Source organism: Siphateles boraxobius, unplaced genomic scaffold, assembly GCF_051911475.1.
Source record: "Siphateles boraxobius isolate OS27281-9 unplaced genomic scaffold, OSU_SipBor_1 77, whole genome shotgun sequence".
Classification (NCBI taxonomy): domain Eukaryota; kingdom Metazoa; phylum Chordata; class Actinopteri; order Cypriniformes; family Leuciscidae; genus Siphateles; species Siphateles boraxobius.
In genome coordinates, this window is record NW_027509205.1 from 12,854,099 (window position 1) to 12,875,302 (window position 21,204).

At 43.4% G+C, this 21,204-nt stretch overlaps 1 protein-coding gene across 10 annotated transcripts in view; it reads right to left on the minus strand.

Annotated features, from left to right (window-relative positions):
* camta1a (calmodulin binding transcription activator 1a) overlaps positions 1–21,204 on the minus strand; it is a 502,209-nt gene that overhangs the window by 226,772 nt on the left and 254,233 nt on the right. For all 10 annotated transcript variants that reach the window (XR_013198264.1, XR_013198260.1, XR_013198259.1 and 7 more), the window contains one exon: positions 16,972–17,039. Coding sequence is in view for 3 of the 10 variants with exons in the window: in XM_077218051.1 (XP_077074166.1) it covers positions 16,972–17,039 (68 nt within the window). In the remaining 7 variants the exon portion in view is untranslated. The remainder of the gene's footprint in view (positions 1–16,971; positions 17,040–21,204) is intronic.

The window sequence follows — 21,204 nt, forward strand, 5'->3', positions numbered from 1 at the left end:
GTCAACTATACCTTTAGGAGATCATATAAATCAACCATGATGCTTGAGGTGCTGCTCATGCTCGATTCAGGCCAGGACATGCTTCCCTAAACAGGCCCTAAACCATGTGACTGACTCTAGTCTGTCAGTCTCCATCTCAATCCATACTGACGTTCTGCATTTTTCTGCACTCTCTCTCTCTCACCCTCCCTTTTTACTCTGTGTGTGATGTCCCCTCCCTTCTTTAAACCACATCCATCATAACTCAGCCCATCTCCATTTGACTCAGTCGCTTTCTTCTTATCGACATGTTTCCATTTTCCTCTGCTTTATCCCTCCATCATCTTCACTCTCCGTCCCCTTTCCATTTTTCATCCACTCTCTTTCTCCTCCAATTGACTTGTCTGTCTTTCTCCCTGTCCTCGTTCTCTTTACCCTTCTCTCTCTCTCTTTTCCCATCTTCCTCTAGGTTGTGAGTGGTTCTTGCCCAAGGGGCCAGTGGGTGGCATGGCTGCCCTTGGTCAGGCCCCAGGCTTGGCAGCTCTTTTGTGGGGCATTGTGTCCTCTCAGGGTATGTGGATGGATGAGGGGCGTTGACGTTAGTCTGGCTGAACTTCAATCACTCTACCTGGGCGAGGTTACTGAGGTTATGGCTAATAGGCCATGCTGACATATCTGTGGCCTTCAGACTCAAACACCTTACTGCTTCGCCACTTTCATCCTCTGTCTCTCTCTCTCTTTCATTTTGGTTCAAAACATATAAACAAGTGCATGAACATGAATGCTTCTCACTACAAAACATTAATTTAATCAAACATTGTTATTTTCCAAAGTGTATCATATCATATCATATCATATCATATATCATATCATATCATATCATATCACATCACATCATATATAATATAATTCACATCATCTTGTTCTTGGATATTATTTAGCCAACTATAAACATAAAAAACTGTATTTGGTGAATTTTTTTTGTTTACAAACAATATAACAAAATTGTAATAATGTATTTTATTATATATATTTGGATGAAAATATATTTATATTATATAATATATGAAATGTATAATATACTGTATACACACACACACACACACACACACACACGCACACGCACACGCACACACACACACACACACACGCAAGCACATATTAAGTTATATTTCATAAAATATTTATTTAATAAATCTATAAAGATTTTACCACCTTGAGAACTAAAGTTTGTTACTGCATCCAATACAAGAATATACTGTCAGGGTTCTGTCACTTCTGTCTAGTTCATTTTTTGGTTTTGTGACAGAGCTCTGACACTCTTGTTTTTGTCTTATCTTCGTCTGAGAGTGCGGTTTCGAACGTGCTCGAGCCGTGCACCTCTTGTCTGTGTACCTTGTTTCATGTGCGGGGCGTGGTGTTTGGATCCGGGCACTTCGGTCTAATTTTGGCTTCAGTTCTGTGTTCGTACATTCATGCTCCGTGTGTTTTGTGATCGTGCGGTTTCAAGTTTGCTCGGGCTGTACACTCTTCTGTCCGTGAATATTGTTGTGTTCTGTGTAGTACACAGCTTGTGTTTTACACTGGCTGTGTGCCTTCATGTTGTCATGTTTTGTGTGAACACGTGGCTTATGAGTGTTCTCATTGGCTGCGTGTTCATGTCTCGTTTTGTGTTAGCACATGGCTTGTGATTTGTTTTTCTGGCCATGTGCTTGTGTTCTAGTCATGTTTGGTGTGAGCACATGGCTTGTCATGCATGTTTCCTTGAGTCATGTGCTCTCTCCTGTCGATTGTCTAGCCCCTCCCATCTTGTTAGCTGATTATTGATTAATTTGCTCCGCCTATCCTCCCTCATTACCTGCTTTTGTTTGCTCTCCCTATTTATTCTCCTTGTGTTTTCAGTCCTGTGCTGGTTCAGTGTTGTATGTACTTTGTAACTCTACCCTGTTATGTTCCTCCTGTTTGTAGTTCAAGTCAAGTCAAGTCAAGTCAGTGTTGTTTTCCCCCTTGGGGTAGTTTTTGTTTGTATTTTGTTTTATTCTTATTATTAACAAAAAAGCCCTTGTTTCCTACACTTGAGTCCTCGCCTCATCTCCTCAACCCCAAACCCTGACATATACATTAGGATTGCAGGCTTGCAATGTTTAGGCCAAGCATTTTGCATCTGCGTACATGTCAAATGCGTTCTGCATTTTCCTGCACTCTCACTCTTCTAAACACACACCTGCTCATTGTTGCAACAAAGCATCATGCATGAGCTTGGTCAGACAGGTTTCACTTGACATGCTGACCACAGTGGCACTCAACTGATGCTTGTTGAGATGGAAACACAAATGGACAAACACACTTTCACAAATGTGCTCAGCCAAAAATAACATTTAACTGAGAGTGCACTACTTTAAGTGTTGCTGTGGAGTGTGTGTTCATTTACTTGAGTTGTTACAAATGCAATTTGCTGTTAGTGTGGCTGGGACTGTGTGCCCATTTCTGTTGTCATAGCTCGGGACCATTCTCTGCACTGGCGGTGCTGCTGTAAGTTTTAATCAAAGTTGTGTCTTTTGGAGTGCTCTGCTGGGACCTTTGCTGGAATGGATGCTGGGACAGGGATAAGGGAGGAGCAGCAAAACAGTAAGCAACATAGTGAAAGAGAAAAAGAGAGGCGTAGTGCATGAGGCCATGAGGGTGGCAGACTAGAATGTCATTGCAGGTCGTCAGAAGAGAGACACTTATTGTTTGATAGTTACGTAGGAAGCCCCAGAAAGCTGTGCACAACTTTAGCTTTCACAACAAGCCACTAAAGAGCCATAAGACATTCAAAGACTAACCAATATGAGACTTAAGCCCAAGACTAGACTAGTTTCCCTTGAGAAGGTCAGGTACATAAATTAATCCTGTCTGAATGGGTTTTTCACAACCTCTGTAAAATTTACAGAGCAAATTACCAGATGTATTTTTTTGGCTAACTCAGGAGTCCTCTGAGAAATGTAATCCCTTTTAAGATAGGAATGTCTGTGATTATGGGACTCTTTTTTTATACCTCCATTGAACACTAACTAAGCTCGTCCTGTACAGTAACAAAACAAACAGAGCTGCATATACAATAATCATAAATATGTAATTTGCTTCCTTCTAAGCTCCTCAGACAAACAAGATCTATTGTTATAACCCTGTAAATCTAGTGTTTAGTTCTTCCTCAAAAGCGCTCACTGTTTGGAACCGCTATCTTGTACAAACTACATTTCTAGTTGGACTGGTACCTTTGTCCTATTTTCAGTCAAGGACTAAGGTATGGGATAGCATAATTAGAGAACAGTATTGTTGGATGCCTTCCAAAGACATATGACGTAAACCTAAGGCCAGGCAGCAAAAAGCATGAAGCTGTGTGAAGGACAGGTGCTTCAGCTCACCCTCAAGCATTAATGAACTAGATCCTGAAAGCAAGTTTGGCTATAAATCATCCAACTCCAACTCACATTAACTTACAAACAAAGACACTTAAAGGGAGCTAGCTGACAAGGCTAGCTTGGTTTACTCAGAACAAACTGAACGTTCCGTGACTTAAAAGAAGTAGTAGGGATGGTGAAAACTAAACATTTTCTTGACCGACCACCAAGCCTCATTAGCCGGTTGAAACCGGTTAACCGATTGGCTTAAAATACGTCACGCTATTTGAAATAACAGCCATTTCGAGCCGCGCCTGCAATTTCGCAAATCTGTCGTATCTCTCTCTGACTCCCGCTCACAGACACACACACACACACACACACACACACACACACACACACGCACACACACACACACACACACACACACACGCACACACACTGCCCCAGCGCCGCGCTTCCACTCACGTCACTTTTTTCTAAATCCCCTACAGCGCGAAACATGATTTCCGCAAACGCGGTGTTGAGGAGCTTGTATGTAATCGGAGGACAAACGGCTCATTAGTTTTGAAATGGTTTGGGTAACTTACAAGGTGATCGCGTTGAAAATAAAGGCGTTAGTCTAGCCTTATAAGCTAATTTGAAACATTGCCGCGGCTCATTTAAGAAAATGAGAGCTCCGAAGAGACGCCGCTTTAGTCTGAGGTAGTGTTAACAATAATAAAGAAAGATGATGATCATCATCACCTTATCTGTTACCACTGAAATGTAGATGTAATGTATTTCTACAGTATTACTACTGTATTTAAGCACTGTATCACACAAGTTGCAACTTACTGTGTCATTCTTTTTGGTGAAATGGTCCCACACACTACGTTTCTTTGCCGCTTCATCCTGTCGTCTGCCCTGGCTCTAACCTCCAGTGTTTTAGCCTGTAGCCTTTACTTTTCGCAAACCTTGTGAGCGCGCGAACCCAAACGCTGTGACCTCGCGCCAAATGTTTTTATTGGTTTATTAAGTACAAACAGGCGAGTTATGGAAAATTGAGTGTGAGGGATTTGTTCACTTCACACAAAAATATCTTGGAATGAGATGGCTAACTGTAGTAGCGTTTAGTCCACTGTCTATAATAGCCTAATTTAGAGATCACTTTTTTTTTTAACCGACTACCGACAACTTTGATCGGTTAACGTTGAGGCGGTCAACCATCGGTCAAACGGTCATCGGTTAGCATCCCTAAAAAGAAGCATTAATAAAATCATTCAAACATCTGTACTAAAAAGGAAATAACTTAATAAAAATAGCAAGTACAATCATGTCCAATCTTCTGTTCAAGTTCATGTTCATAAACATGTTCAGCACTAATATTCTTCTTCGCCAGTCTAGACTAAAGAGTTTTTCATTAAAGGGAGCATGCATGCCATTTTGTCTGTATGTGTGTTAAAAAAGTGAAGTAAATCCCAGCCCTTTTTACGCAGTCAGCGCTGCGGGGCTTCAGCCGTGCTCACCTAAATCACAAGGCGGCTCCGATTTTCATTAACGCTTAATGCAGAGCTCTCATCTTAATAGAAATGGAAAAGGAGGTGGCCGCCAGTGTAAATTAAAGTGCGGTGCACTGGAGTTGTGGGAGATTTTCTGGGCTTTGACAGGTATGGCCTGAATTAGCTGTAGTGTTGTTCCAGTGGCCGGTGTGCAAGTGGTCCTATTGATTTTAACCATTGTTGCACTTCCTGTCTGAAAGGGAATGTTCATTAAAGGAACCGAATGCATCAATCATGGTGCTCTGGTCTTGAATTCTTTAAAGCCAACCTTAATAATCCCTAGGAACTTATTTACATACTGTATATATAAATCAGCTTATTCCGATGTTTGTACTGTGTTTTCATTACTTACAGTGTATTTGTTCTGGTTCTTTTGTGTGACTGATCTTTTGGTAATATGAATAGAATATTTATTCTGTGTTATCACAAGCTCTGGCCCGATTCTCACATGTTTGTTCTGTATGGACTGTACGTGATCAGGTTTGTGTGCTTGTGTATACGTGTGAGTCCAGAGCCCCGGGCTACGTACATGCATGGCATACTGCTTAGCTATTACACTCTCCATGGCCCATTGACCTCTGCCTCCCTTGTCTCTTCAGCCTGGCCTGCCCAGAGGCTGAGTCAGTTCCTGTAGCCTGGCGCCTCGGAGCTCCTGGCTTCCACCGGGAAGGAGGAGGAGCAAATGACATACTGCAAGAAAATCGCTTAACCCGTAACCCTTGAACCTTGACATTCACTCTGCCTTGACTACAGGATTTTTTTTTTTACCTTTCAGTCAAAGCACTCCTGTCATCTCTCTCTCTCTCTTTCTGCTAATGCTTCTCTTTCAAAAATATCCAAATGAAAACCACCATATGCTGATAAACAACAATATTCATCAAACCATCCTATTTCTCCATATGTACACTGTTGAAAATGACTGAACAGATCTCTATGAACACTAAACTCAGCAAAATTTTTAAAAGACACCATGGATGTGCTCAACGAGCAGTTTCTTACTTGTGTTTACAAGGATTGCTAGTTAGTATGGCCCCGTTTACACCCAGATAGATTCTACACCTACATCTGGCTCTAAAAACATCTTTATGCGACAGTGGCTCAGTGGTTCATGTAGGTTGTCTACAAACCGAAAGGTTGGTGGTTCTATCCCCGGTTCCACCTGACCAAGTGTCGAAGTGTCCATGAGCAAGACACCTAACCCCAGCTGCTCCCGACGAGCTGAGTGGCGCCTTGCATGGCTGACACCGCCGTCGGTGTATGAATGACTGAGTGAATGGGTGAATGAGAGGCATATATGTAAAGCGCTTTGGTGGCCATTGGGTCTGTGAAAGCGCTATATAAATGCAGTCCATTTACCATTTATTCTTCGACAGCCAATCAAAATAAACCAAGCAATGAATAGTTTTCTCAAGGTATTACAGACCACCTGACATGGGGTGCTAAAGTACTCGCTATTGTTGGTAGGCAGTGTTAGTATTGTTAAAGAAAATTAAAAAGAAAACAACAAAAAAGATTTTTGTGTTCAAAATGAACAAAATTTAAATAATGAATAAATTCATCATAAGTCCTTCTTTCAAGACGTGTTTTTGTCTTACCCTGATTCACAATGGCCCTTCTGAACAGATCTCTATGAACGCTAAACTCAGCAAAAAAAAAATTGAAATAAAATGTAACTAAGGGGAAAAATAATACATTTTCATAAATCATTCTGAAACTGCCTAGAATTAAATAAAAATAATTCTAATGAAAACTATAATGAAAATGAAAACTAAATAAAAAAATAAAAAAACTCTTAACAAATTAAAACTAACAATGATACAGTTCCCTTTCAAGGGAACTCGAGCTGCGTTTGAGACGCGGTGGGAACGCTCTGCGTGATTACGTCGTGAAGCACGTTTAAAATCAGTCCAATGGAAGCCCGCTACGACATAGGTGACGTCATAGACCAGGAAACTATAAAGCAACCCTGAAATCAGACCGCGATAGCTTCTGCACCTTCAGCAAGCGCTCTCTGTATATCTGTCCTTGTCTATTTATTGTTGTCTGTCAAGCCCAATATATCTATCATTATTATGGCGAGCAAGCAAGATAATAGGAATTGGTATCGTTAGTGTTTTGTTAAGAAAAAGTGAACAAAACAAATAAAAATATTAAGAAAAAGGCATATGTTTGATTTTTCAATAAATAGGCAGCTCATAACTCTGTTGAATAAAGAGGAGCTTTTAAAAGGAGGCTTTTCTAATGCTGTTGCTAGTTAAATATTTACTGGACAGCTGAACATTATGAGAGTGAAAATAAAAACAGTTTATTAGATGAAATATATCTAAAAAAACAGGAAAACTCTGTATCTCAGCCTCCTCGTCGGGGACTACTGGTTTTTCCCTATCTCCACACTGAGGTGTCGAGATCGTGGAATAAACCGGTTTCTATTTTATGTGTTTAATACCCAAACGTCTAACTAGAGTAATGTTATGGGTATTAAGTATCATGGTATGACAGTGCCTTGGATTATAGAGACGCTTGCAAGCTTTCTCTCTCCCGAGTCGGCGTCATCATTTTTAACCCCGACGTTACCCACCAGCCATCTTTAATAATAAATAAATTTTATTAGGCAGTACTGGTGGGTAAAGTATTTAAGGACATAGATGAATGTGAGGATGTCAGCATTGACTCTATTCGAGAATATATATATATATATATATATATATATATATATATATATATATATATATATGTTTATATGTATACGTTTTTCTGATATAAAAATAAAGAAAAAGAAAGATAAAAATGTCTGTTCTTCTGGACGCTCCGCTTTCAAGAAAACTAAACCTTTCAGCGGTGTTCCCTTTCGAAGGGAACTCAACAATACGTCATCGACGCTATGGGGAACGCCTCAGGCGTGACAGGTGTCTGAAATCAAGTATCAACTCACAACAATCATGTTGACCCGGCGACAGCCCGTGCTTCATCAGCTCGAATGATGAGCACGCAACCTGGATGTATAAAAAGGGCGCCTTGAGACCGTGACAACATCCTTTTCGTCTTCAGGGACTGTTTGTCTGTTTTTGAGTAGTCTCATCCGGCCTTCCTGGTTATGAGCTCCCACGCACTGTGGATGAGCTCCCACCTAATGTGGTCGCCAGGTTACAGGCCTCACCTGGCCTTCCTGAATATGGGCTCCCACATACTGTGGTCACCAGGTTACAGGCCTCACCCGGCCTTCCTGAATATGAGCTCCCACATACTGTGGTCGCCAGGTTACAGGCCTCACCGGCCTTCCTGAGTACGACCTACTGTGGTCGCCAGGTTATAGGCCTCTCTGGCCTTCCTGATATGAGCTCCCACCTACTGTGGTCGCCAGGTTACAGGCCTCACCCGGCCTTCCTGAATGTGAGCTCCCACATACTGTGGTCGCCAGGTTACAGGCCTCACCCGGCCTTCCTGGATATAAGCTCCCACATACTGTGGTCGCCGGGTTACAGGCCTCACCCTGCCTTCCTGAGTGTGAGCCCCCATGAGCTTCTACAGGTCAGGTTACAGGCCTCATCCGGCCTTCCTGAATGTGGGTTCCCACACACTGTGGTCACCAGGTTTTTAGGCCTCTTAGGCCTTCCTGGGTGTGAGCTCCCACATGCTGTGGTCGCCAGGTTACAGGCCTCACTCGGCCTTCCTGGTTATGAGCTCCCACATATTGTGGTCGCCAGGTTACAGGCCTCACCAGGCCTTCCTGAATGTGAACTCCCACTCACTGTGGTCGCTAGGGTGTAGTTGTGAGCTTTCACATGTCAGGCCTCATCAGGCCTTCCTGAATGTGAGCTCCCACCCACTATGACTATCAGGTTACAGGCCTCATCTGGCCTTCCTGATCATGGGTAAATTCAGGCCTCAAAACCGGCCTCCTGAATTTAGAGTAATGAAGTACATGCACATTTACTTCATCTATCTTCTTTGTACGCTCCGTACCTTCTAAATAAACCCATACTTATGGTAAGTCACACGACGAAACGTCTTGTGTACTTTCTAAAATCCATTTCTTATGGTAAGGGTCGTGCGCTGTACGCTTCAGTCCCTTCCTATGTGGCTAGACCCCGGTCTTTCACCTTGGGTCCCACTCTAGATGCGTCCTGTCATCAAAGTATGCTACGACAGACGCCTTTCTCTAGCTAACTTCCACTTTTGATCCAGGCCTTCCTGGACTCAGAATGGCTAAGTTCATGCACTTTTGTTTCATGTACTTTCTAAAAATCCATATTTATGGCCTTTCTGGAAGTAGCCCCACATGGTGTGGTTGTCAGGTTACAGGCCTCACCAGGCCTTCCTGAAAGTAAGCTCCCACAGGTTGTGGTTGCCAGGTTTCGGGCCTCACCGGCCTTCCTGAGTATGAGCTCCCACCTACTGTGGTCGCCAGGTTACAGGCCTCACCCGGCCTTCCTGAATATGAGCTCCCACATACTGTGGTCACCAGGTTACAGGCCTCACCCGGCCTTCCTGAATATGAGCTCCCACATACTGTGGTCGCCAGGTTACAGGCCTCACCCGGCCTTCCTGAATATGAGCTCCCACATACTGTGGTCGCCAGGTTGCAGGCCTCACCCGGCCTTCCTGAATATGAGCCCACATACTGTGGTCGCCAGGTTACAGGCCTCACCCGGCCTTCCTGAATATGAGCTCCCACATACTGTGGTCGCCAGGTTACAGGCCTCACCCGGCCTTCCTGGATATAAGCTCCCACATACTGTGGTCACCAGGTTACAGGCCTCACCCGGCCTTCCTGAATATGAGCTCCCACATACTGTGGTCACCGGGTTACAGGCCGCATGGGCCTTCCTGAGTATGTACTTCCACATGCTGTGGTTGTCAGGTTTCAGGCCTCACCGGCCTTCCTGATATGAGCCCTCATGTACTGGAGCTCCCCACATAGGGGGTTATCAGGTCTTAAGCTTCAGAAGACCTTCCTGGTTTTGATCCCTCTTACTTTCTCAGTGTTCAGAACGAACACTGGGTAGGCCCATGGATTGAGTGGACGTCTTCCGTCATTTCTTGAGGTTGAGTCACACTCTCCGGGGAATCCCGTCTCTGTGATCCGGAACTGAATGGTTTCTGCCAGCTTTGCAGGCCTTCAGTTTTGGATGCCTTTTCCAAGGCAGTTTCCAGAGGCTCTGTCTCGGACAGACAGGCAATGGCCAGACTGTGCGTCTTAGGATAGATCACCAGGCCAGCCTGGTGGCATGTCAGGAGGCATGCTCTCCTGAATAGTGACTGGCTGGGTGTCCCTTGAGTCCCCTAGCCACACTCCCTAGAAGGGACCCCTTCTATTAGGAAGTTGTGGTCTTAAGCCTTTGAGCTGGCCCAGATATTCCTCCCGTGAACTATGTTCTGGCAGTTTTCTCGGTTCATTAGCTTGGGCTATGATTGGTAGGGAGTGCTGTCACTGACAGCCCAACGTGACCTAGGGTGAGTGGTTTTAGTGTCCTTTGTATTACTGGTTCTGACAGTTGTCACTGCCATTGGGCATGCACTCCCCTCAGTATGGCGGCGTGGGTATTTCGTTCCCCATAGCGTCGATGACGTATTGTTGAGTTCCCTTCGAAAGGGAACGTCTCAGGTTACAACTGTAACCTATGTTCCCTGAGAACAGGGAACGAGACAATACGTCTCCCTGCCATACCTCGGGGCCTGCCTGCAACAGTCCCTTCAGACGATAGGATGTTGTCACGGTCTCAAGGCGCCCTTTTTATACATCCAGGTTGCGTGCTCATCATTCGAGCTGATGAAGCACGGGCTGTCGCCGGTCAACATGATTGTTGTGAGTTGATACTTGATTTCAGACACCTGTCACGCCTGAGGCGTTCCCCATAGCGTCGATGACGTATTGTCTCGTTCCCTGTTCTCAGGGAACATAGGTTACAGTTGTAACCTGAGACGTTCCAGAGGTTTCTTCCTCACCAATCTATGTTCCTGAAACTGGCATAGAGTACAAAGAAGAAGACCTGATGCCGAGGCTATCAGGCTTCTAAGGGTGGTCCCCTCCGGGGTAGGGACGGTTTTGAGAAATCGTTTCTCCTCGGCGCCCTCTGGGGTGCGACTCTCTGAGGAGGGTCGCAGCGCTGCCAGTTCGGTTGTTCCCTGCCGGTTCGCCGTTCAGGGCACCGAGGTGTCAGCGTCCCCATACGATCCTCCGAGGAGGGTCGTAGAGCAGTCAGTTCGGTCTCCCTGCCGGTTCGCCGTTTCAGGGTGCCGAGGTGCCTAATTTTTCCTAGGATCCTCCGAGGAGGGTCGTAGGAACTAAGCTAGTTAGAGGTAGGCAAGATCTGAGGACTGTCGTCCTCTCTAATAAAGCTTAAGACAAGAAGTCCTGTCGAATGAAAAAAAAAAAAAAAAAAGAGGGATGGTTTTGAGAAATCGTTTCTCCTAACGGCGCCCTCTGGGGTGCGACTCTCTGAGGAGGGTCGCAGCGCTGCCAGTTCGGTTGTTCCCTGCCGGTTCGCCGCTTCAGGGCGCCGAGGTGTCAGCGTCCCCGTGCAATCCTCTGAGGAGGGTTGTAGAATGGTCAGTTCGGTTGTTCCCTGCCGGTTCGCCGCTTCAGGGCACCGAAATGGTTGTTCAATCAAATCCAGAGGCCAGTCTCGAGAGACTGGTTCCCTTATCGGAATTTCTGGCAGCGTGGAAACTTCTGCCAAATATTTCTCTATGGGTCCTGCACATAATAGAAAAGGGTTACAGAATTCAGCTCGGTTCTAGTCCGCCCAGATTTCAAGGAGTCCTCCCCACGGTGGTGGACTCACAGCAGGCTCTGGTAATGGAGCAAGAAGTACTGACACTTCTTCGAAAGGGAGCTATAGAAAGGGTTTCTCCTCCCAGCAGAGAGTCAGGGTTTTACAGCCGTTACTTCATTGTTCCAAAGAAGGATGGAGGGCGGCGTCCTATTCTAGACCTGCGCCAGTTAAACAGCAGGGTTCAGAAACTCAAGTTCAGAATGCTTACACTCAAACAGATTGTATCACAGATTCAGTCCGAGGACTGGTTTGTCACAATAGACTTGAAGGACGCGTACTTCCATGTATCTATCCATCCTCATCACAGGAGGTTCCTGAGGTTCGCTTTCGGGGACGAAAGCATACCAATATACCAATATCGGGTTCTTCCATTTGGCCTAGGTTTATCTCCCCGCACTTTTACAAAATGCGTGGATGCAGCTCTGGCTCCGTTGAGACTCCGGGGAAATCCGTTCCGCAAGATCAGGGTCACGCGGCTATGCCTTCGTGCCTTGGCCTTGTGGAAGAAACCTTGGTTCCTCGCCCAGGGCCCAGTGTTGGGGGCTCCTTGTTCGACGCGTCACGCTTTCGACGGATGCTTCCCTCACGGGATGGGGGGCGGTCATGAGTGGCCGCTCGGCGCAAGGTCTGTGGCAGGACCATCAATGTTCCTGGCACATAAATCGTTTAGAGTTGATGGCGGTATTTCTAGCACTCAAATATTTCCTGCCAGACCTGAGAGGCCATCAAGTGTTGGTCCGCACAGACAACACTTCGGTGGTCTCCTATATCAACCATCAGGGGGGTCTGAGGTCACGTCACCTTTGCAAATTGGCCAATCAGATCCTCCTATGGGCCCAGGGGAAGTTACTGTCGCTCAAGGCGGTATATATTCCAGGGCGTCAGAATGTGGGAGCAGATATTCTGACGAGACAGGGGCTGAGGCCCGGGGAGTGGAGACTTCACCCAGAAGTGGTGGAGTTCCTGTGGGGAAAGTTCGGTCGTGCTCAGGTAGACCTTTTCGCATCATCAGATTCAACCCATTGTCCCATGTGGTTCTCTTTAACGCACCCAGCTCCTCTCGGTCTGGATGCTATGTTGCAGGTGTGGCCGAGGCTGCACCTGTACGCCTTTCCCCCGATATCTTTGCTTCCGGGGGTTCTGGAGAGGGTTCGCCGAGAAGGGGCTCGTCTGCTTCTAGTAGCCCCTTATTGGCCGACCCGAGTTTGGTTCTCGGACTTGGTGTCTCTTCTGGACGGCTCCCCCTTGGAGATCCCAATCAGGGTGGACCTCCTGTCTCAGGCCGGGGGCACGATATTTCACCCTCGGCCGGAGTTGTGGAAACTGTGGGCCTGGCCTCTGAGGGGGCCAGGCTCAGGGAGACTGGTCTTTCGACCGATGTTGTAGAAACCATTCTTCAATCCAGAGCTCCTTCCACGAGAAGGCTGTATGCGCTAAAATGGAAACTTTTCACCACGTGGTGTGTTGAACGTCAGTTAGATCCAGTTAACTGCCCTGTTGGTTCAGTTCTTGATTTTCTGCAAGACCTTTTCTCGGCCAGGTTATCTCCTTCCACCCTAAAGGTTTACGTTGCGGCTATATCTGCCTACCACACCCCTCTGGGGGGTACTTCTATTGGGAGAAACCCTCTAATTATTCGCTTTCTCCATGGTACATTGAGGTTGAGACCTGCACTGCACGCTAGAGCACCGGCTTGGGACTTGGCCATTGTACTCCAGGGTCTGGCTTTAGTTCACTTCATCGAGGAGGTTTCTGAAAAGTTTCTCACTCTAAAGACTTTATTTCTCCTTGCTATCTCATCTATCAAGAGAATTGGTGATTTACATGCTTTGTCGGTTGCTCCTTCATGTCTGGAATTTGCACCTGGTATGGTGAAGGCATTTCTCTATCCCAGGCCGGGTTATATTCCTAAGGTCCCACTGAATGTTGGGGGCCCAATAGTGCTGCAGGCCTTCTATCCTCCACCCTTTAATACCCCTGACCAGGAACAGCTTAACCTGTTATGTCCAGTCCGGGCTTTAGATGCCTACGTTCACAGAGCTGCCCTGTGGCGTAAATCTGAGCAACCATTTGTTTGTTTTGGGTCACTCAAGAGAGGATGCCCTGCATCCAAGCAGGTTATGAGTAAATGGATAGTCGAGGCTAATTCATTGGCTTATGAAGCGGCCGGACAGCCTTCACCTATGGCTGTGCGGGCCCATTCTACTCGGAGTATGGCGGCCTCTATGGCCTTAATTTCGGGAGTTTCCCTTCTTGACGTGTGTAATGCGGCAGGATGGTCCTCTCCGCATACATTTGTCAGGTTTTATGACCTTGACCTCTCCACTCCTGGAGCGAGGTTGCTTGCTTCTTAGTGTGCGCAGGACCTCACACAGAACGGGCATTTGTCACTATGGCGTAGTGGGTATAGGGTTCCCACCGCGTCTCAAACGCAGCTCGAGTTCCCTTGAAAGGGAACGTCTCAGGTTACGTATGTAACCCTGGTTCCCTGATAGGGAACGAGAAGCTGCGTTTGCCTGCCATACTTCCTGCATGCCCTGATTCGACTTGCTTCAGGTTTTTCAGAAGCTATCGCGGTCTGATTTCAGGGTTGCTTTATAGTTTCCTGGTCTATGACGTCACCTATGTCGTAGCGGGCTTCCATTGGACAGATTTTACACGTGCTTCACGACGTAATCACGCAGAGCATTCCCACCACGTCTCAAACGCAGCGTCTCGTTCCCTATCAGGGAACCAGGGTTACATACGTAACCTGAGACGTTATTAACAAATACTATATTACATTGAAATGATAAATAGAAAATAAACAATTAAATAAAAAAATAATACTACATTTTTTAAAACAATAACCCTAATATTAGAAGAGAAATTCCACTGCATACAGAGTACACAAGAACTCCTCCCAACTTCCTTTTAGCCAGTGATAATACACATTACTCAGCGCAGAACTGTAATGAGTAAGTACAGAGAGGTAGACTTTATTCATGGGCAAATTTTTTGTGTGTTGGAGATAAAAAGCTGACGGGGTGCTCTTCAGCTCATCTATAGCAATTACACAAGGAAATGTCTTATAATAGGCTTTTGCTTTATGTCCAGCCATTATCAATGTCCCTTACAGGCAGAGAGAAAAATTGGGTGGAAGTTGGAGTACTCAAAGTCCATTTGCACATGAATTAGGATTGTTAATATGGATGTGCAAAACTACATCTTTCAAAAATGAGTAGCTTGTTGGCTGACTAATTTTTCTTAAGGAGACCATGTATACTGTAATTAGGCTGGCCTCAATCGACCCATAAGATATGTTCTTGCCTTTTTAAAATCTGGACAGTTGACACGCAGTCTTAAAAATGTAGTGGTTGTGGAACACTAAAAACAACAATGCAATGTGATGCAATGGTCCATACATTGGCCATTTGAATGCCAACAAAGACAATGCCTATAGAGAATACATTTAAAATTTTGAGGGAAAACCGATAACAGCACATAAATTAAAACATCACCCAATTTAAAGAAAAAATTTATAAATTAGTCAACCTCACAAATTCACTATAGTTGGTTGTGGGATGGAAGACTTAAATGAGATTTAGAGAGAGAGAGAGAGAAAGAGAGAGAGATTTAGAGAGAGAGAGAGAGAGAGAGAGAGAGAGAGAGATTTAGAGAGAGAGAGAGAGAGAGAGAGAGAGAGAGAGAGATAACACAGTGTTTCATACACTATGAACAAGCGTGAAAGACGACAGGATCCCTCATCAGCATTGCTTCTTTTATTTTTGTGCCGAAGGCGGCCAGCACTTCCTGTGCACAGAATGGAGAAAAGCAGTTTCCAGTGTCTGGCACTGAGGAGAAAGGACTCTGTGCTGTCTAATAGTATAAGATCAGCTCTCTCTAATTGGGAGAGAAGTGGGACTTCCTTCTGGAAGCAGGCGGGAGATGGAGAAAGCACTGTTGTGTTTCAACAAACTGGCTAGAACAGGAGACTGGAGGGCTTAACCTGAGGCTAGGAAAAACAGACTGAAGAAACACACAGACTTAAACCCTAGCATGTACACACAGATACATAATATGCCCACACTATAAGCTTCTTAAAATATTACACCATAAGAGCCCTGATGTTGTGCATTGGAGGATAAATGAAATGTAGTTTTTCCCAAAAATCTCCCCCACCTTCAAGTAACCTTCTTTCTCTTATCTATTTTTAATAACTGGTTATATCTACTGTGCGGAGTGAGTTTTATCTCGGGGACAGAAGCAACTCTTACATTGTGTCCTAACCAGGTGCAATAATTTCCATAGTGCAGTTTTTTTTTTTCTGTTCTCACTGAAAGTGAACTACTTCAACTATATTTGATATGTACCATCTATGTGGAAAATAATTTTCAACCAATGACATTTAACTATGGGCAGGGCTACATGGCCCAGCACTACAAAAATAAAAGCAAATGAGAAAATGTGGCATATTACACATTTTGCAGTCGTGGATGCAGCTGGTTGACTTATATTATAAAGTATTTAAAAAAAAAAATTATTACTATAGGTATGCTTATATATGAAGTAGTTTGCTGAATTAAAGTGACAGTACAAACTCATTTCCCAAATCCTGCTCGCCATGGCAACCTTGTCCTGCCTAACTCTGAACCATTCGCATCAGCAGCATAATTGACACTGGATAAGTGGCACTCCATTACACCTCAAATCTACATCAAGTGTATAGACAGTCTATTTAAAAATACACAAATCCTACTCTTGTGGGGCCTGGGAACATGTAAATTCACCAGAGGTTCTTCAGACCCCAGGGTGAGCTATCAGCCATTAACCAAGATGACAGACGGATTCAGGTACATGCACGCATACACTCACTAGTAGACATGACATGCTCACTTTTCCCTCTTCAATGTCATTCAACACCTATCATCTACTTCTGCGCAGTTAGACACCATCAGCTCACACATCCATTTATTATAGGACGTTTAATTTGCTGTTAGATATTAATACATTACCATCGCATCCACGGAAGAAATTAGAATAGAGCATCGAGCTCTACTAATAGGCTATTTGCAGTTATTAGTCCACATTAATAATCCATTACCTGCAAGGCTAACTCCTAAAAGAAGTAAACCTTTTGAAACTGCCATCAATGTCCACCAATATCAAACACCCAACTTTTAAGATAGCGGCAATCCTAAAGTGGGTCGTTGGGGGAATCTCCAGCTAATGGCTTCATTTGAGCATCATAGTGATATACCCTGGAATTCTGGGGAAAGGGGTTTCTAATGGTTAGTTCATAAACACTCTTACCTTGTTTTAGGGGATGTTGTCAACCATTCTTCATGCTTTTCAAATGTAATCAAGTATGCTGCAATTTCCTGTCAAACAGAGAAAGCAGAAAGACAGGTAGACGTTACAGAATATCAACAGCTTTTTAACATGTGTACATGAATAAACTGAAATGAATGGAGATTTACAGAAAGTGCATTTACAGAATTAAACAGGTTTTATGACAAAATAAGCTTTAAAAATGTGTCTAAAACCATAGCCATCACAGATATGAGTTTAAAACCAACCAGTTTAAGACCGTACTGCACTCCCGCGAGCTCGGGAACAGCGCCTTGAAAATTGCATTCAGCACATTTTGTGCACATATTTCCTCCCTCCCTCTTTGTCTGAAGCTCACATTATACTTTATGAAAATGTGAATGACATGAACACCTCTTTTACAGTGGTTGTTTTGATTGCTGTAACAAAAAAAGAAATCGTTTCTCGGGATGCAAAAGAAGCATGACAGCAGATGATGTGATTTCTGGTACCGATGTTAACCCAGTCATCACTGTCACCCAACAAAAGAGACAAGTGGATGAGTGAAACATATCCCATCATTCCTTCACAAAGCTAATCATGGGAAATGAAAGCAGACCAAGTACTGACAAGCAACCTCATGATTACCTGTGACAGCCAGCCATTCATTTCACACAGAGAGCATTTGCCATACAAAGACAGCAGGAATACGGAGGGACACAAATTGTTATCAAACAAGAGTCCAATTATTTCTTGAACTTCACGTGTTGTTCTGGGTAAATTAAGATGAAACAGAGTAACTTTAAGAAACGATTTGTAAAGACTTGCCACAACATTGCTGACAGAAACAAGAGCATTTCTGCTGAAGTGCTGAGCAATAGTTTATTGAAACTTTTATTTAAGTATGAGTTTCAGGCTCATTTAATTTAATTCTACATGCAGATTCAATAGACTTATCACAGGAACATAACAGCATAAAAGTTATTAACTTTGATTTCATTACAAGTCACTGAATTTGTCGTTTTTTTCTGTTTTCAAATTCAAATGGTTTTTAATCTCATTGAAATCACTTAAATAGTAGTTCACAAAATATCTCACTCTTAAAAGAAATTGTCAATCAATAAGCTTACTTTCTAGAACATTACACCAAGCAATCTACATAATGTAAATCCATCACACTACAATCAATTTCAATATTCTTCTTGCATCTGAGGTTGACAAGGTTTTATTTACTAACCTAATTAAACACTGTAAGTCTATCAATAATAGACCAAATTCTACTCAACAATGGTATTCAGATGTCCTTAGAAAGTGTAATATATATTTATAGTCAGTAACTCTACGGTGTAATCCTGTCACAGTTGGCAGCATGGCCATCCCTCGAGGAACCAGGGTGCCAAGACTGGCATTGCCCACACAGAGAACGCTAGAGCTGGCGATAGCCTGCAGGTGCTGTCTGAGAGATAGCGCCGTTCTGATTAACGTTCTACCCTCCTGTCATCAGGGCCAGAGGGAAAGAGAGAAGGACGAGAGGAAGAGGCTGTGGAATATGACCATGGAGAAGAGTAAGACAACCACACCATAAAGAAAAATACACTCTTGCCTGGCTTAACAAACTGAAAATGCTACAGATGAGCAACAAAATTTTGGTAACACTTTTTACAGTACGTGCACTTTCAATGTACTTAGTGTTCTTACCACAAAAGTAAAGTGTAGTGTAAGGCAACTAAATGGGTTAAGTTAGGGTTTAGGGGTAGGTTCAGGGTTACTCCTAGTTAGTGTCATTACTACAATAAGTACATAGGATGTTCATGCGAAACAGGACTGTAAAACAAAGTGCTACCAAAATGTTTAGTTTGTATATGCTGTAAAATTTTGTAGTATCTACATTTGAACTTAACTCGTTTTGCAAATGAAAGGAAAGAAAACTTAATCTTATTAAACACTCAATTAAAACAGTAATACTCAATAAAATAAGTCCGTCTTTGGTGCATGGTGCTAATTTACTGTGGTGCTCATGAGTAATGTTTGTTTTACAAGCCATAGAGATAACTCGGGGTGAAACTCCTTCATTGACCTTGAGGCCCATTTGAGATTCTTTTTTAACGTTTTCCCATTAAAAATCAAAATGCCGACCTCAGAGCTGGGGGGATGAGCCGAGAGGCCCGGTCCAGTAAATAAAAGGCAAACGTCGGCATCCCCCCAACCACTCCCCGAACAGATGTCGAGGATTATTCCAACCCCCCGATCAGCCATAAAGTTGCAATAACCTTACAGCAAAAAAACAAACAAAAACAAGCAAAGAGCCATTAAACAGCTGCGAGAGACAAAGTTTGTGTGGTTTTATAAGCGGCTAGTTCTCGTTTCAGTTGATTTTTATACCACTTTTTTAAATTTTGCTTATATTTTGAATACATGTGCTGATTGACGATCCCAAGATTCTTTATTTTAATTTAGTAATCAAACTCTATAGAGGTGTCATTGTATGAGTAAATAAAATAAAAAATTGCATCATTGAACCACTTACCACACCAGCAAATAACATGTATAAACCAAGAGCAATGTGCCACAGAGCTGGCTGAACATGCGCCTGACATCTCTGTACCGTACTCTAGCATTACTACAAAGGAGAAGAGGACCTTGACATTGGAGAGTCTGTAAAATCCATGTATCAGGAGCTTACATCAGAAAAGCTGATTACGGAGAACCGTGTCTACCCGCACCTGTTTAAAATGCTCTTAATATGCTAAATGGTGTCACCTCTACAAGGAGAACTAGCTCACATGAACCACAGCCACCTTTTTTCCCCATGTCCTCTCCTGTTTCTGTCTCCATCTGAGGGCAATGTGTAAACGAGAACCTCTGAGACACATCTCTGATTCAATTTTGAAAACGCCTTCCTGATTGGATACCGGACAACAATGGCCTCAATTTTCACTCAAACTGTCACCGCCGACAGCTAAAGCAAGAGGCTCTTCTGTGAACATAAGATGACGTCTGGCAATTTAAAATTAAATATGACACGCATATTTCCCCTCCTTTGTTTCTGGTGTGCAAAATTGATACAATAACAACATAATGCAAGCAAACACACTTTTACCCAATCCTTCCCTCCTTTTTAAATCACGAGGAGACAGAGAAGCAGCTCTGATAAATGTAATTCCCATCACATTTCTCTTGCGCACAAGATGCTGCTTGTATTGGCAGACATTTGATGAGGTGTTTGTTGCAGCGGTAGTATCTGTGTCCCTGGCTGACCCACGGCTTGCACGTTTGTCGTCTCTACCTTTTGACGCTTAGATTGATGTACTGTAGGTAAGGTGAAGCATCGAAAGCATCAAAATTCACCGTCTGAATTAGAGCCCGACCGATATGGATTTTTGGGGGCCGATGCCGATACCGATATTAGGGAGTAAAAAAAGCCCGATACCGATATATCGGCCGAAATTATTTATGTGTATATTATAATACAGTAGCAATATTATTTATGTGTATTATAGTACAGTATACCAGTCAAAAGTTTGGACACTTTCCTATTGGTGTGTACAAACTTTTGATGGGTACTTTACACAGTAGCTATAAACAGAATAAATATATTTTACAAACACGTTTTGCAATGATCACTCAAATGTGGTAATCAAACACTTGTGTGACACAGATATGTAATGGAGGCAGGGGGAATGATAGAATGAGAATTATACAGCTGAGCTGTAACCAAACTAGTTTGCATTGCATGTTATATTATATTATATTATATTCTAAATACTGTTGCATAATCTTCACTAACGACGACTTTGTCTTTTAATTTAGTCATAACTTGTATCAATAAATATATAAAAAGTGTCACTGACAAAACCTTATTATCTTCTATTTTTACTCTTAATTCCTCTAATCTCTACCAGTGGAGGAAGAACTCAGATCTTTTTACTAAAGTAAAATGAATAATATCATAATGAAAACGTTTTTAATTACATATGTACAGTACTTTTATACTATTTTAAATAATTAGTAAGCAAAATGTACTAAACGTGAAACTAGGCTACTCTTAATGCAAAATGGCCCTATATAAAGTGTTATAATTATATACATTTTTGGAATATTGCTTGATGTTGTAACGTAGCGTTATCAGGCAGAATGAGCTTTAACACTGTGTCTACACCGGACGCGACCGTTATTGCTCGCATCGCAACAGCTGTTTACCCTCAAAGCAGAATCAGTTTACTGTCGGAGATCGCT